Source organism: Acanthochromis polyacanthus, chromosome 9 (assembly GCF_021347895.1).
Source record: "Acanthochromis polyacanthus isolate Apoly-LR-REF ecotype Palm Island chromosome 9, KAUST_Apoly_ChrSc, whole genome shotgun sequence".
In the NCBI taxonomy this organism is placed as follows: domain Eukaryota; kingdom Metazoa; phylum Chordata; class Actinopteri; family Pomacentridae; genus Acanthochromis; species Acanthochromis polyacanthus.
In genome coordinates this window covers 33,258,052-33,275,298 of record NC_067121.1, presented here as the reverse complement: position 1 = coordinate 33,275,298, position 17,247 = coordinate 33,258,052, and the positions used below count along the sequence as shown (strand labels likewise).

General features: G+C 42.1%; 2 protein-coding genes across 4 annotated transcripts in view; both read right to left on the bottom strand.

Annotated features, from left to right (window-relative positions):
- sugt1 (SGT1 homolog, MIS12 kinetochore complex assembly cochaperone) overlaps positions 1-2,500 on the bottom strand; it is a 28,400-nt gene extending 25,900 nt beyond the window's left edge. Inside the window, exons 1-4 of one of the 2 annotated variants that reach the window (XM_022195265.2) lie at positions 2,357-2,500; positions 2,209-2,257; positions 567-657; positions 227-296 (exon numbers count right to left, since the gene is read on the bottom strand). In XM_022195265.2, coding sequence (XP_022050957.1) covers positions 227-296; positions 567-657; positions 2,209-2,257; positions 2,357-2,370 — 224 coding nt within the window. In that variant the 5' untranslated portion in view covers positions 2,371-2,500. The remainder of the gene's footprint in view (positions 1-226; positions 297-566; positions 658-2,208; positions 2,258-2,356) is intronic. The other variant, XM_022195266.2, reaches the window with a different exon arrangement.
- Positions 2,501-3,949: 1,449 nt separating this feature from the next.
- LOC110951969 (ETS-related transcription factor Elf-1-like) lies at positions 3,950-16,883 on the bottom strand. 2 transcript variants are annotated; one of them, XM_022195263.2, is made up of 8 exons: positions 16,624-16,883; positions 10,098-10,460; positions 9,879-10,011; positions 7,773-7,877; positions 7,435-7,590; positions 7,269-7,343; positions 6,634-6,829; positions 3,950-6,032 (listed from the first exon to the last, which is right to left on the bottom strand). In XM_022195263.2, exons 2-8 carry the CDS (start codon positions 10,158-10,160, stop codon positions 5,426-5,428), a joined length of 1,335 nt encoding a protein of 444 aa, XP_022050955.2. In that variant the 5' UTR covers positions 10,161-10,460; positions 16,624-16,883; the 3' UTR covers positions 3,950-5,425. The 2 variants fall into 2 exon arrangements, with proteins under 2 accessions (XP_022050955.2, XP_022050956.2); XM_022195264.2 differs by lacking the exons at positions 9,879-10,011; positions 10,098-10,460; positions 16,624-16,883 and adding an exon at positions 9,593-9,773.
- Positions 16,884-17,247: the final 364 nt, after the last annotated feature.

Genomic DNA, 17,247 nt, shown 5'->3' with positions numbered 1-17,247 from the left:
TCGCTTCAGTTACATGTTTGTCATTTTGCTTCTTTATCCGTCTGTGGGTGAGTGTGTTTGCAGCACACATACTTTGTCAAGCTATGGACGTTAAGTATTTTTGTTCTATTTTTTTCTTTTATAAAAACACAACAAACAATAAATAACCAGCAGCATGAGGTGAGCTTCTATGTTTAAATATATTGTTAATTTCCCCTATTTTTCTGAATCATTTCACGGTACACACCCTGTTCGCATGAAAGCAAGGGGAAGGCTGGGTTTTAGCTGTTGTGCTTTCTTGGCATCATCAGCAGCACCTATGGAGATTAAAAAAAAAACACACACAATGTTTACTACACAGCATATACTGATGAATCTGAACTGCATCACCAGTAAAAGACTATTTATGCAAACTCCCTTTTTGTGACACAATATTATTAAAGTCATTACATTTCTCTCCACAGTAATTTACCTTAAACGCTCATGAACTGTTTAAGAAAGACACAACCACAAGATGTTACTCATACACTGTGGCATATACTGTAACAATAAACATGTCTGTTAGCACGTGCATTCTGTAGACTTACAGGTGTAGTTTTTGAGCAGTATGTGGGCATAGGCACGCTGACAAAACCACTCAGCATTGTCAGTGTCTCCTTGCAAGGCCTCATTAAGCTCCTGAAAAGAAAAAGATGGTTCATAAATAGACAGCTAATAGCACTGTGTTCATTTAGAAAGATGTGTTAGCGGTAGAAAAATAACTAAAAGAAAATGTCGACACTGAAGCTAGCGTGTTTTGCAACTTTGTCCACCACCACTGGACATTTTTGAAGACAAATAATTATTCAGTAAGAATACTACTGCCTTTATTTGTGCACTGTTAAAACCAAGGCTTTACAAAGTGCTTTAACAGAAAAAACAAAAGCAGGAAACCCAGAAAGCAGCATAACAATTCAGACACGAATAAAACAAGAAGACAACAGATGCAATATGTTGATATTAATAAACAGAAATACAATAACAAAAGCAACAAAAAAACATAAGTAATAACAAGCTTAGGCAATAATAGGACAACATAGCATGACAGAAAGTTTATAAAAACAGGCTTTAAGCAATGATTTAGAGTAAGTTACTGATTCAGCAGTCTTATCTCCTTAGGACGGCTGTTTAAAACTTGAGATGCCCTGATCCAGAATCACATTCAGATTTAAATCTGAACCTTTGAGAAACCATAAATATCTCTCCTGTGGATCTAAGGCTGTGAGCTCCCTCATGTGAGGAAAATATTTCCGCATTGTGGCATGGGGCCAAACACAACAGTGAAATCTTAAAATGCTATTGTAAACAGAACAGGGAATGTACTATAGGCTCCAGCTCTGCAACCCTAACGAGGATTAAGCGGTGTATAGATAATGGATGGGAATGTATTAACACCAGAGCCAGGGTGATAAAAAGTTGTCTGCTTAAACTAGGAAACTGCTGCTGATGAACACGTTGAAGACAGAGCATGACTTCTGCTTCATGCATGAACAGAGGGAGCTAAAGCAGTCAAGCGTAGGAAAAATAAATGTGTAAATGACTTTTTGCAGGTTTCTGTTTGGTCTATAAAATCCATTTGACAATTGAAGTGGTGATTCTGAGCAGTTTTAATGATAACTGCAAGTTTATATTGAACTTCAGTGGCAACCGTTGAGGTTAAACATAACTGAGGGCAAACAGAGTCCACTATTCACACAAACAACTATGAAATAACTTCAAAATGTGTTAAATATATCAAAAAGTCAAACATCTGATGGACATCAATGGTTACTGACTTCTGTTGGAATGTATCAAAAGACTGCAAACTGGGCCTGTCATGCTAACAGAGTAAATACCCTTTAAAAAGCGACTGTTTAATTCGTACATTATCTGGAATTTGCGACTATTGAGTACTGCGCTTTTAACGATTGCCAACCTTCCTGCTAACATAGGTTTAATTGTTAATTCAAGTTATAACGATGCCCTGATTGTTTGTTAAAGTCCTGCTAACAGGAACCGTTAGCTACCTTAGCTAGCTTGTTGACACAGTCACAACCCAATGCTAACATCAAGACCATTCACATCGGCGACATGACTCACTTATCTGTATAAAGCACCTAATCCGATGCGTTTCAGTTAAATGTGACAAGCAAAAAAAGAGCCTCCAAGTCCCTTGTAAATCGCTTACAGCTAGCTACGGCTAATGTTTACCTCCAGAGCTTTCTGTGGGTCTTCGTCAATGAAGCTGTCCGGGAAGCTGCTAAAGCGAGAGGACAGACCAACGGTTAACCGGCGGAGAGGGAAACAAATGTCTGAAAATATAAAACAAAAGCTAATTTATGTGTTTGGGTTAACTTGCCGTTCGGTTGCCATGAGTTTGCCGCGGAAATGGTGTGTGTTTCTGGAGTGACAGGAAAGTTCTAGATGTGGGCGCTGCAGCAAGAAACGTGACAGCAGCAGAAGCCACGCTCGAACCCAGCAGAGGGCCTGTCAACATCCGCCTGCTCACGGTTCACAGCTCCGCTCCGCCACCTACCGGCCAGGAGGACTCAATGACTGATATAAACGTCCTGTAGTAGCCGGACGGCAGGGTTATTAGCATGGTAATTCACTTCAGCAAAATCGTCTGTTATATTTAAATACTGCGTTTCCTATTAAAATATTTCATATATCAGCACTCAATGCATGCCTATTAAATGCATAAGTACACTGTTATCACAAGAAAAAGTATTTGGAGTATGTAAAGCAGTCGATATGGCCGATGTCAGACTATATTATTCATGAAACTAATATTACTGAGTTGGTCACATGTTTGTGTTGGTTCTTGGTCAACGGGATCATACCAAGTGCTTCAGAAAAAGGCAGCTAGGCTCCTATTATTCTTGTTTTTTTTTAAGACATTTCATCATTTATTGAGAGGATTCCTCATATCAAAGTTACTGTTGGGTTTTTATTTTAGATATTTATTCTCATATGGCTCATAGACTATTAATGACTCAAGACTCATTTTATTCAAGGTGTGAATGATTGTGAAACTGCATTGTGAGGACTCTCAGGACTGCATTGTAAGTACCTGATAAGTGGTGTTTTAGCTCCCCTATTGTGCTTAGAGATGGCTGTCCAAGTTTAACATAGATGGTTTCTTTCACTCTCAAACCATCGGTCCTCTGTGTTTAGGAAATGTGCATTGGAGTCCTAAAAGTAGTGTCCCTTAAGATGCAGACCAACTCCTGAGTCTGGTCTCAGAGCTGGTTTGTGGTTTGGATTATTTGCTTGGCCTTCCCTATGCATAGGTCTCCTCGCTGCATTGGATTACATATAGAATTTTTGCATGTATGTTGCTCCAACAAAGTTAGTTTCAATTTTGTCCAAGAGTGTTGTTGGATCTGAAGTGCTCTTCGATGTTATATTTCTCGAACACATCAGCTACATACATACATGCCACATACACAATGACTATGCTGTTCTTTGTTTCTTCTCTGTTTCATGTTGTGCTGTTTATCTCTTATAAAGACCACGCTGGGATAGCCAGATTTCCTTTATACTACAATTTAGCATTATTATCTTGATGCGAAAAGTTGCTGCCAGGATAATAAAGCCGTCATTTATAGGTCAGAAGGTGTCACTGAATGGTTTGATGAGAATAAAAATGCTGTAAATCATATGTTCAGGCCTTTGCAGTCGCCAGATCTCTACCAAATTGAACATTGCTTGTTAATTTTTGACTTAAGTGTCTGACAGCACTCTCAACCAACACGAAATAAAGAATAACTTTTCAAAGAATGGTGTTAATTCATTCAGTAGAGTTCTAAAGACTTGAAGAATCAATGTGAAGATGCCCTAAAGCTGTTATTGCAGCACATGGTGGCTCAATACCTTACTAAGATACTTTATGGTGTTTTTTCTTTAAATGTGTAACTCATATGTATATGCATCAATAAAGGAGTTGAGGTTGAGTTTCACACAGGCAATGACAAATTTAACTTTATTCATATAGTAGGTCATCACTCTATTTAACACCTCCGGACTGGGTATAAGCAAACAAGCAAAAAAAAAAAAAAGAAAGAAAAGAAAAAGCAACAGAAACTCCACTTCTCCTTCGGCTACAAGCTTACAAATCCATATCAGTAAAACAGTATCAAGAGACCTCAAGATAAAGCAAAGTGAAGGGAGTATAAAATAAAGGTTTAAAATAGGAGTTTTGCATAGGGGGTTCCCAGCGGACAAAGGCACAGTTACAGTATAATCTTCTAATCATCTTCGAAATGTTTAGCCCAACAGAAGCCAGCCTAATTCCTGCAAAGTCAGTTGGAATAAGGTAAACTTTGCAGGCTGCTTTTTAAGGCAAACCTAAGACCAACTAAAGAGGAGATAGTGAACTAATTGCTTCACTATTAAAGGCCAGTTTTTTTTACTCTTTGCATAGAGCATATGTTCTGTGCAGCACAAAAACGTTTATAAACCTGAGGGAGAAAATGGCAACAAAGCACTTTCACATGTAGCATATAACATACAACACATATAGATATCAATGATTTAGAATTCCATATACGCATTTATATATGTGCAATAACTCAACAGAATGTGCGCATTGCAGAAAGGCTAAATGGTAGCATGATAACGAGAGGCAGCAAAATGGCTACAGGACTATTTCACTGGTGATTGTCAAGAAAAGAAAAGGCCCACGGTGCAGATACACAAACTAAAAACAGAAACAGTGCTAAACTACTATTCTACAAATAACAGTGATCCCTTGTATTCAGCATGTCACAAACACAATGCAGTAATCATTAAAAAAAATAATAACATGGAATGTCTTCCCTCAATAACTTCATGATTACAGAGAATAGAGGAAGCAGGGACAGGATGGACTGAGGCACTTAGAGAAGAAACATACAGCAGGGTTAAACATTAGTGCAAAGCCACGTTTAAGGCAAAGGAATGATTCAGCATGTGACAGCATTAAAAAAAAACACAACACAAAGTGGAAGAGAGCAAGAGCAAAGGCAGAGAAGAAGGGCACAGTGTGATCAGACAATTCACTCCATGATGCTGGAGCTGAAGTGCAAGCATCAGATGTGTCTGAAGAAAATGCAGAGAGGCTGTAGATTCCAGTGCATGTCTGTCTTTGGTGTCTTGTGTAGTAAAGAACTACAGAGAAAGGCTGAAATTAAAGGACAAGAGCTTTATAGTCTGCGTTTACTTAGAAAGGCAGTTAGATTTTGGTTGCTGCCAGATGTAAAGAGGAAGTTCTGACCTAGAATCACCATTTGTTTCCGATTCAAACCATGCTCTGAAAACACAATTCTACATCAGAACTTCCACAAATATCAGCACTGGTGTGATGACACTGCCGTAGCAAAGTGCAGCTCTGTAAGTGGTCCTGAGTCATGGAGTGTATGGGCATCTGTGTGGTTTTGGGTCTTTTCTATTGGTCAGAGCTTGTTAGAGGCACCAGCTGTGGAGTTTTCTGTCCTGGATGTGACTTTTTATCACTCATCTGCGCTGCACCTTCCCTGTCCACAGCCACCTCAGCAGCAGCCTGCCGCTCGCACAGACTCCCCAGCAGCTGGGCCGTCTTGAAGACTGACGCGTGGCCAGCGGGTTGCAGCGACTGGACCTTCTGCAGGTTCTGGAGCGTCCGCAGCATCTCGGCAGACACGATGGGCAAATGCTGCTCCTGGATCAAGCTGGTGCTGGCAGGTCGCAGGACAGTGTCGCGCTGAGCCGAGGGTCTGGGAGCGGATCGGGTGCGTTGCGAGGCCGCGGCTTGGAGGACAGACACGGACGGCATTTTCTTTCGCGGCGGGTGATCGTCTTCCTCCTCCACTGACTGGTCGCTGGATGATATCGTGCTGTCTGAGTCATCGATCACACCTTCGTCGTTGCCGCTGTTGTCGTCGTGATCATCGTCTTCTTCATCTTTGGTGCAATCTCCGTCTGTGATGTAGATCATGTCTTTGGGCAGAGAGGTGAACTGGTAGACGAGGCGCTGGCCTTCGACCTTATTCAGTATGCCTCTCTGGTAGTAGTACCTGCACGGATACAACGATTCAGCATTAACGAACACAAACCAAGGACCGGAAGTATACATTTATAAAGGCTCTGCTCCCAAACTCCATCTTACAACAAAAAAAATGTGCCAAAAGCATCCTAAATAGCTCTGGAAACTACAGGAGAAACCTCAGACTACATGTTTCATTTACACTTTTATTACCGTTAGTAATTTTTTAGGAAACTATAGTTCCATATCTTCCCTTTTCTTATCAACCCAAAGTGTATTGTTGCGTATATGTGGGTCTAATACAGGAACGATGGCTGCAAGACCCTCACAAGTGATGGTTTGCTTACTTTCAGGTGACTAAAGTATGAAGTTCACATTTACTCCTTTTGATTTACACATTTCTATGATATCACGAGAAGTTTACAACGAGTTAAATGTGCCACATTACTTCTACAAAGCCAATCTTAAGACACTTTCAGCAGCATGTATGTACACTTGCTGTGAAAGAGTCCTGCTTTGTGAAATTCATTAAAAAATGTATTAAATGCTTTTGAATTCCTAAATAGACAACAGTTCTTGCCAAAGAGCAGAATTCTATGAGAATATTGCACTTTTAAACAGTCGTGTTGTACCTGAGTGCTCTGCCCATTGTCTCATAATTCATATCAGGCTTGTTTTTGTGTTTCCCCCAGAGCCTGGCCACCGCCTTTGAGTTGACCAGCTTGAAGATCCCTTCGCGAGGATTCGTCCATTTGATGTAGCGGGGACACACTTGTCTGTCCTGCAGCAACTCCATCAGGAACTGCCACAGGTAAAGGGTGTTTCCTCCTGAAGCACAAACACAGGAAACATGATGGGAAAAGAACAGACGAGGAGAGATCGCTTGGGTGAAATAACTTCAGAGGGAAAAAAAGCTGTTGAGAGGGAAAAGCTGAATTTTTGGTTGCGCAACAGGAATCCCGCTTCGAATACCAGTGCAGCGTCAGATTTCACCCGTTGATATCAGCATCGAGTCATGCTTCATTTATCTCACAGTCAATTTGTTTACATTCTCTGTGATACTTGCCCACATAGATTAAGCGAACTTCAATTGCAATCAGTATAATATTATTTATCAGCGTGCCATGATAGCTTTGTTGTATATTCACACATTTTGACTTCACTGTGGGGAAACTGAAGCAGCTCCTGCAGCATCCATGTGATATTCCCATTTTTATAGCATAGGATGGATCATAGGGTTCTTTTAAACTAGTTTTGTCAACAATACCTTTGTTGTATTTGTCCTTCTTTACTGTAATATCTGGTGTTGGAGACTCTGCCCTCCGGTGTCGAGGTTTTCTACCTGCACAGACAAAAAGTCATTTGTTTTTTTATATCCCGCAAGCCATAGATTTCCCCTCCAGATGAGCTGATAAACCGGAAAAGTGACTGACCTCTCTTTTTAGACTGCAACGGTGTAGCGGGCTTCTTTGTGTGTAACAAGTGCCACTGTGGCTGGTCAATAGCTCCCACAACCCCCTCCGCCGACACGGTCACCTGGGTAACAGGACTGGTGATGACGTCGCCCAGTGATGGCAGGAAGGTCTGAGCTGCAGGGGAGGCATAAACAAGCTTAATGAAAGAGAGCAGCACTGGAACCACGGCATCTATAAATAACAGGTCGCAGTCAAACATGTCCTACATTAAGAAGCAGAGGGTTCGAGGTGTTCGAGGGCATCTTCACTCTGTCAAATGTGCATGTGAACGGTGTTAACCGAGTGTGTCGGCTTACAGTAGTGCTCCATGGAGAGGGTGTCGGTACAGTCCATGTTGAGAAGCGAGTCAGCAGCAACGAGCGTCTCCATGGTCTCCTCCTCTCCACTTTCATATGGCTCCACTGCAGATCGCACAAAAGGGAGTAGCATTAAAACAACACTTTCAAAAGGTGGAGGAGGGCAGCATTTAGAAGGAGGGAAATCAGATCTGAGACACACTGAAGATAAAGCTTCACTTTAATGGGCCAAATTATAAAAACATACTCTTACCTCTTGTAAGATTGAGCAATTAGATAAGTTTAATTTTAAACTCTGCACCTTTGAGGTTACAACTGATTTGCAATGTAATGGTGACAGAAGGTACTGAATTACTGCATGAAAAAAGCTACCAGACCATAATTTCCGGGGCATTATTTATTGGAAAATCGATCAGTAAGACGGTGGAATACGACAATGTTAAAAATCTGCAATAATAGTGACTGCAACTATTTATAAAATATCAACACTTTGAGCTGATTTAAATACAACAAAACTGTAATTTTACAGTTAGACATTGCAAAAAAATTATAAAATTACTATTAAGAAAAAACAGACGTTTGATGTTAACATTAATTAGAGTTATGGCTTGTTTTTTTGGTTTGTTTCTTTTTTATTTTACTGTTAACATGTAAACAAATGCCACTTATAATTTCACGAAATATCTGTAATTTAACAATACAAAGGTAAACTGTAAAATATCAGTATATTGTTCAAAAAATATATTTAAACACTGTTAAACAAGGTTTATTTCTACTGTGTATCTCTTCTACAGCTGGGATGGGTTTTTCTGATTCATCTTGGAGACAACAGTGGCTTCTATCTATTGCTGCACATACGAGTTAATACAAAACACAGTGATCCCATAATTATCCATGTTAAGGTGGAGGATGTTGTTAGTAGTTTTGGTCAGTTTGCACTCATAAAATATCATCCGAGTGGCAGCAGCTGCACATTTAAACAAGTTCAACATCCTTTTCCGCTTACTTTTGATGAGTTTTCACACAATCACAATTGCAAAAGTTGCTTTCAAGGTGTTAGAACTGGCACGTGTTGTAAAATTGAAGTGTGAAGTTCGGCATTTGCAGCTGTAAGAGTTTATAAAAGAAATTAACATGTTTGATAGATTAAATTAGCCTCAGGTAACTATAGGTTTACCCTGTTCGGGAGTCAGAATAACAACAGTAAAGGGGATTCTTTTTTTGCATGTGTTAGTGTGAACTGATCCTTTTATAAGTTAATATTTTTATCTAGCATCTGTCCTTGGCTGAGCTACTTTTGTGAGTCATCCATTAAACTTAACTATACTGAACTGTTGAATAAAGAGCACTAATATCGGACAGGCTGGTGTTTAACTGCTTATAAAACTCTTACCTACTCACAGACACTTTGTTTGCTGTTGGAAATTATCAGAAACCAACAGCATAAGTCTTGCCACATGTGCGTCCTTGAGGCTAAATGTTATCAAAAGAGAGTTTGTTGTTCTGTGTGAGTGTGTGGAGGTGAGCAGGCTGGGAGGCAGTGAGCTAGAAAACATCTGCTAGCTAACAGCTGTTTGTCGTGGACTCAAACACTTTCTCCCGACGAGGGGAGAAAAAACATCTCACAGCCTGTCAGAACAAATGGCCACATTTGTAGAAACACAGTAGCTGGGCTGCGGTCCCGAAATAGCTGTAATTTTTAAGTCCACAGCTATCTGCGAGCGACTTGTAGTACCGTTAGCTAACCGAGCTTTAGCAACGCCAACTCCAGTTCCTCTCTGGAAAAGCACAAGGAAACCCGACACAGAGATATAACTTACTTTAAAGCGCCCAGCACTGGTGAGGAATAAGCTATAGCACGTGTGCTGTAGCCCGCTTTAACCACGTCTACATCCTAATATGATTCATTTGCTGTCTTTCCCAGGAACGAGCCAGGAATGTTTTGTTTCACTTCCTGAATTTTTGCTGAGGGTGGTCCATGTGCGTGGGTTGCGACTGCGCATGTGCAGTGAGAGGCTGCGTTGTTGTGTACCTGGTGTGACTTTTAAGTGTAGTGAAACTTAAATGTGCAAAAGATTCAGCGCGCGAGCGTGTATGTGTGTTGACCTTTAAGCAGCTGCTGGTGATCCTCCTCCTCCCCCTGCTGCGACTGTTCACATGCCAGACCTGTATATGAGAGCAGGTGTGGATGTGGAACCTGCTCCACAATCACTGCGGGGTAATCTGAGTGACCCCCCAGCTGCAAAACAGAAAAACGAAATGAAATCAAATGAGATCAGGGTTGCAAGCAGCGATGAAATGCATCTCACTGACAGACTGACTCACCTGTGGCATGGCGGCAAAATGGTCACTGGCAAAGTCAAAGATGAGCTCTGACTGCTGTAGCATGGCTGAAAAATCCCAAACACACACAACCCTAACTGCACGAAATCAGCATCACAGCTTTTCGACAATAACCGAGCAGGTCTGGATCCACTTTCTGGATATGACTGTCAGCTTAGATGTACTGGAGAGCTTCCCTCTTGATGCGACGTGTCTTTCCATGCAGCAGCGAGAGTGATGTGAGTACACTTGTTGACCAGAGACACAGAGGCGTCACAGGAAGTCACTCATGTTCGCTCACTTGCTCGGCTTCGACTCTCGATGAGGAAGTGGGAGCTGCTGAACTGTCCTGTGGTCTGACTGAACCTGCCAGAGAAGAGAACATGTGTGTTGAGATGGAGGAACTGTAGAGCCGTTAAGAGGCAAAGCAAACAGTCGGGCCACACCTGGAAACGGTTGTGAACTGTCTGTCATGAAAGAGTCATCAGACCAAGAGACGTGGCCACTCTGGTCTCAGATGCAGAGAAAACAGCATCTCATTTGGCTTCATTCTTGAGCTCTTATCTTGCTTCTAAACTGGGCTAAACCAGCAACAGGAAGGAAACGTTTGCACGGCACTGTGTGTTTGTACGAGTCGGGGGGGGGAGAGAGGCAGCTGGTGCTGAACTTGAAACATCACGTCTTTGCACAACGTTTCAGGGCCGTTATGTGCACATTCCTCTCAACATGACCGTGAAGGAGACGTTCAGAGCTGAACTACAACTCCTCTTCGGTACTCCCCCTTGTTCTCTCCTCCTCGCTTGTTTTCCTGTCCCTCCTGTCTCGTTCTCTCCTCATCACAACACTGGTAATTCCTCTGTAATGCCTGGTCTCATGTGTCTTATTTGTCTGAGGTTAAAGTGAACCTTTGAGTTTGTTTCTCTTGCTGCCTCCCCCGCACAAGTGTCAAATTTAAGCATTGCCACACCTGCATTTACCTTTAGCCCCTCTGTTCAGAAGATTACACATAGATCTTGCACTGTGAATAAATCTCTTCTAAAGAATTAATTCTAATCACTGAGCTCCTGCATTTCAATCCCAATAATCCTCAGTTTGGCTGAAAAACCCTCCAAAGTCTCCCAGTTCCTGGTTAAAAATAAAAATAACATAATATATAGTGTATATACCCCAGCTGCTAAAGTGACAGAGAATGTGAGTGTGTTTCTTTGTGTGTCACATGGAGGCACAACATGTTTGGGTCAGTTATCACACAGGAAGCACAGCTCAGTTAGGAGGCACCACTTCCTGAGTTTCTGTGCCAAACCACTGCCAGCACCTCTGCCGGCTGTGGCCTTCACATTTTTGACTTCCTCTGATGTCTGCAGTCGTTGGAAGCTCAATGATTTGGGTTCGACGCGAGTGAAACAAAGGACAAAGACGAGAAGATTTCAAATTTGGCAGGGAAAAGCAACTCTGTTTTGTTCGTACACAATTTCAAAAACTGGAGCCAGAGAATTAACAGAATCAGCAACAATTTTCAAAATCAGTTAATTGCTTAAATCAGTTTTAAGAAAAAAAAGTATCTTTATCTCTATCTTTATTTTTGCATCTTTTTCTTACCTGTAATATGTGTGATCTATCTATCTATCTATCTATCTATCTATCTATCTATCTATCTATCTATCTATCTATCTATCTATCTATCTATCTTCAAGTGTGATTATATGCAGTATTTCTTAGTTTTCTATTATACTAAGTTGAATATCTTTGACTTTAGACTTCGTAGCTCATGTAATTTTAAACATAGCCTTGGGCTTAAGACAGGTTTTCTGTATTTTCTGGAAATAAGCAGCTGGTCCAGCCTAATTTACATACAGGTGAAAAATTAGGGGAAACACAATTCCTTGTCCTCTGCGCTGAGGAGGTTCTGTTTTGCTGTGGGGGCAATTATGCTGGTCGCGCTTGGGTTCATTTGTCCGCTTAAGCCTTGAGTCTACGCACACATGAACAACTGCGGACACCATTAACTCCATATTTGGTGTCAGGCTGGCTTTCTACCTGTAGCATCCGTGAGTATCCGACAGTCTGCTAGTGTCTGCGTGACGTAAGCTCGGTCCGTGAGAGTTTGCAGGGACCCCTCACTACAGATCAATGTGAAGAACAAAATTGCACAGCAGCTACCTTACAAGTGCAGTAGTGTTCGTATTCAGTAGCAGTGTGTATCTATAGAACAGAGTTTTTAAAGTGGATTCTCACAGATGATAAAAGTAGTATAATAATAGCTACATGTCTGCGGGTGTTCACAGATGTCCACACCTACGTATGTCAAGGTTTTCTTAGGCCAGTATGCTTTCCGCATCTATGAGTACGTAATGGTGCATTGGAGTCTGCATGATGTAAATTTCATATGTCCCCATGGACACCTGTTTGGACATCCATATGTCACCCAAAATTTGTGAGTCTATTCTACTAGGGCAATAGTGTGCATGACTGGCAGTAGTTTGAATGTGCTGAAAATGTAGATATGATGTGCTGCACATGTATGGGCCTGAGTCTATGTCCACAAAGGAGTATAATCATATGTACTACTTATCTAATCTACAGGAGTCCGCTTGCAGAATTTTGTTCCATATGTGTGCCAAGTATATACATATATATGCATCCATATATACAGCCCGATCTCACGAGGATTCGTGAAACTGTTACGTAAATTTTTGTTTCGGTTTCGTGCGCACCAACACGATTTCGTCATGTTTTTCGTGCCGCTCACCACGAAATGCGCACCAATGTATTTTAAACGGCGGACTTTTCGTGCCACCCAGAACGTATTTCAAACGAATGTGTGTATTATATTTTTAATGTAAAACCATGGCGAATCCAACGCTATATTTTGCATGACATCGTCCCTAACCATAACCCTAACCATAACCTAACCATAACCTAACCATAACCCGGTGGTACACTTACCAATTTGCATAGGAATTTAAAGAATGTCCGGCGGCCGGCGGCCGCAAACGCGATCACACAAGCAGTGTACGCCGATGGACAGCTTAGATCGTCATGAATCCGCTGGTATAAACCACTTTCAGCTGTGATTACCACAGCGGGTTTCGTTGTGAGCAACACGAAAAACATTTCGTGGTGAGCGGCACGAAAAACATGACGAAATCGTGTTGGTGCGCACGAAAAAGAAACAAAAAAATTACGTAACAGTTTCACGAATCCCCGTGAGACCGTGTTGATATATACAACAGTCAGGCAAAACATTATGACCACTGACAGGTGAAGTGAATTAGATCATCTTGTTATAATGCAACGTTCTGCTGGGAAACTTGAGTCCTGACATTCATGTGGATGTTTGACATGTATCACCCACCTAAACAGTAGCTGCGTTTCCATTACCATTAGATATGCGCAAAATGTAAATTGCGCAATAAAAAACTGGTAATGGAAACAACCTGAATTTCGAAAAAGGACTGAAATATCGCTAAAAAGTTTTTACGCTCTCATGAGGTGGTTTTTCAGATGTTTCGATATTGAAAAATATCACAAAAGCGCAATGGAAACACTTTTTCCACAATTATACGTCACCGGACGTGACGTACCTGGTCACATGACCAGTTCTCTCGGAGTAAACATGGCGCGGTACGTGTGGACAGAAGAGGAGACCGAGACTTTTCTTGCCATTATTCTTGAGAAAAACATCACTGCCATACTAGACAGCAAACAGCAGAGGAATGCAGAGTGTTATAAGGAGATAGAAGCGGAAATGAGGGAGAAAGGGTTTGACATCTCAAAAATCAAATCTCGCGGGATGATATTTTATGAGAGTTACGATGCTCCTGCCCAGAACAACCTTCAATGGAAACATGTTCAAAGCGCAAATATACTTTGTTGAAATTTTAGAAATATCGCTTTTATTTTGCGAAAAACTGTAATGGAAACCCAATTATTGTAGGTCAAGCAACCACCTAACCCCCAGTCCTTGATGCCAGTTGCCACCCACAGGAGGACAATGCACCCTGACACACCACAAAAACTGCTCAGGAGTGTCTTAGGGAACATCTATCCATTCTCTACGTATACACCGCTTACTTGGGTCGCGGGGGTGAGCCTATCCCAGGTGACTCAGGCGAAGGCAGGGGACACCCTGGACAGGTCACCAGTCTGTCTCAGGGCTACATATACAGACAAACAATCACACTCACATTCACACCTACAGACAATTTAGAGTAATCAATTAACCTCAGCATATTTTTTGGACTGTGGGAGGAAGCCGGAGTGCCCGGAGAAAACCCCCACATGCACAGGGAGAAGATGCAAACTCCATGCAGAAAGATCCCAGGCTTAGGCCAGGATTTTAACCGGGGATCTTCTTGCTGCAAGGTGAAAGTGCTAACCACTACTCCACTGTGCAGGCCGAGGGAACATGACACAGCTAACCTGTTCACCTGGGTTCCACACTTCCCAGATCATGCTGCGTATCTGTGGGATGTGCCAGGATAAATCTGATCTAGGTAGGTCCCACCCTGCAACTCACAATGACCCACAGAATTCACTGGTGCCAGAGGACATCCCCAGAGGTTCTGTGTCCATGCCCCACTGGGTCAGAGGAGTTTTAGCAGCATAAAGAAGACCAACACAATATTAAGCAGGTGGTCCTAATGTTATGGCTGATCATTTTATATCCATATATTACTGGCAAGCCTGATGACTATCGGCCTTCTAGCGTTGTTGCACATAAACCCAGATTTTGGCCTACATGTGCACGGAAGCCTCTGCATAAACTCTTGCAGACTTGGCCACGTGATGAAATATATTTCACACAGACCTTAGCACCTTGTCGCGGTGGTGGAAAGTACAACACTTGCCTTAAAAGGAAGATTCATTGTAAATCAATACAATGTTGAGCTGAGTGATCACCTTTATCTTCTAATGAAACATTTCTGTCCTGATGGGAGCGATTTCTTCAAGGATGACGATACTTCTAACTATAAGAGCATAAGAGATCACTGAGTGGTTTTTCACAGTTGCCAGAATTCAGTCCACCTTTTGGAGTTTTCGGTGTTAGACAATCCTCTACCACTATCATGAAAACACAAAATAAGGAAATATCTCTTAGAAGAGTGGTGTTCATAGATTCAGTAGAGTTTCAGACACCTCCAAGGAGGACTGAAGCTGTCTGGGCAGCATGTAGTTACTCCTAGATACTCTATGTTGGGATTTTCTTTAATCTGTCACCTGTCTGTGATTATCATATATTGCAATTTTAAAACATCAAGATTTCTTCTGTACATTTATTATCATTGCCTTTCAAGTCAAAGTGAGAGCCGAACACAATTACCAAACATCTGCTTCCTAACCTGACAATCCGGCTCTGGGTGCATGGCAGGGCAAGCTGTCATGCTTATTTTAATGTAAATGAACATCTCACAACAACACGAAGAACGCAGGTTGTATTTTGTAGACATGAACAACACAATGAGGCTTCAGAGGTCTGATGTCACAGCTGAGCAGAACACCTGTATTTGTGACGTTCCTCTTTTCTTTGAGCCACCGCTGCCTGCCATTGTGCCGTGTGTGGACGCGTTCATTGTTAGCGTGCCCTGCAGCCTGCTGCTTCTATAGAGGACTCTCTCGTAGTATAGAGCCTTTGTTCATCAGCACTCTGGTCACATAGGTTTGTCTCTGTGGCCTCGGCGCTGGGATCTGAGTCTGTGAAGTGGCTGCCAAGCCCCTAAGGACACTGATAAGCTCCCCATAACATTCATTCCCCAGTTTGTGAGAGAGAGAGAGTCAGAGACCAAGATAGAAAGAGCACGGGTGTGTTTGACAGAAAGGGGCAGAGAGAGAGTGTGTGTGTGCGTGTGTGTATGATGTCTGTGTGCATGTGTGTGTGTATATGACGTGTGTGTGCGTGTGTGTATGATGTCTGTGTGTGTGTGTGTATGATGTCTGTGTGTGTGTGTGTGTGTGTGTGTGTGTGTGTGTGTGTGTGTGTGTGTGTGTGTGTGTGTGTGTGTGTGTGTGTGTGAACTAGGCCAGGCTGATAACAGTATGGCAAGTGAGGGAGCAGCTGATAAGCCCCTCTTGTTGCTTGGGGTAACTGGGCCTTGTTAAATGAACACAGTGAAATATGGTGTGTGTGTGTGTGTGTGTGTGTGTGTGTGTGTGTGTGTGTGTGTGTGTGTGTGTGTGTGTGTGTGTGTGTGTGTGTGTGCGAGCGCGCGCGTGGAGAGCAGGAGATTGAGAGTCGGAGAACAGTGGAGGTGGTCACAACACTGTTTTTACAACCTCCCTGACCTGAATATGTGTGAATAATTTAGCTGTCATTGCAAATATATCATTTAAATGTATTTTTTAAATAAACATTGTCCAGTACAGCATTAGAACGGCCCTGCTCGGAAACTTGAAAACTGCTTTCACTTTCCCTTCAGCACATGACATGAAACATACAGTCGCCCAACGTGTCATATCTTTAGTTGCTCTAAGTATTTCCACTGTACAGACTCTTCAGGCTGTTGTATGGAAGAAGAAGCGCTGTGCTTACCTTGTGTTTATAGTTTCTGTCTGTATGTGACAGAGCAGCAGCTGCCTGCAGGATCCAAAAGAGAAACGGAAATTGCTCTCATTACTTCTGGCAAACACCTTCATCTGCTTACTGACCTCGGATCAGTTTCCTATTGTGAATCTCCAGCTACTGGAGAGACTTAGACGCAGACTAAAGATCAGTGATCAGTGTAATCGGGTTGATTTTTCTTCTTCTTTTCTTTAGTGCCTGTCAGATCTTGCTTCCTCTTTTTTTTCCAGTGAACTGGATGCACCCCCCTCTTTCTTCCTGTGATTGGCTACCTGTGTTGTGAGTCAAGGTAACCCATAGTGACCATTGTCAGTGTGGAGCAAATGTAAACACGGGTGTATTTGCAATGTAAAGCAGCAGAGAGCCAAGCAACTGGTCTGCAAACAGCCGAGTGGCTCATATGAGGGTGAACACACAGGAGATGATTGTGATGATGAACAACGTATCACAATTAATCATTAGTCTAGCCTCAGCTAAACTAAGCAAACAGAGTTATGGAGCTCCACCTGTTGCCTTTTATAGTTAATATTGAATGTAATCACAGGCTGGTTGTGCTGCCAGACTCAAAAACAGGATTGCAGACGGACACACGGG

Coding starts and splice junctions, on each gene's coding strand:
- LOC110951969 (XM_022195263.2), bottom strand. CDS start 10,160: ATGCTACAGCAGTCAGAGCTCATCTTTGACTTTGCCAGTGACCATTTT. Junction 7,591..7,772: donor CCTCTCCATGGAGCACTACT/GTAAGCCGACAC, acceptor CCTCCCCTGCAG/CTCAGACCTTCCTGCCATCA. Junction 6,830..7,268: donor GAAGGACAAATACAACAAAG/GTATTGTTGACA, acceptor TTTGTGCTTCAG/GAGGAAACACCCTTTACCTG.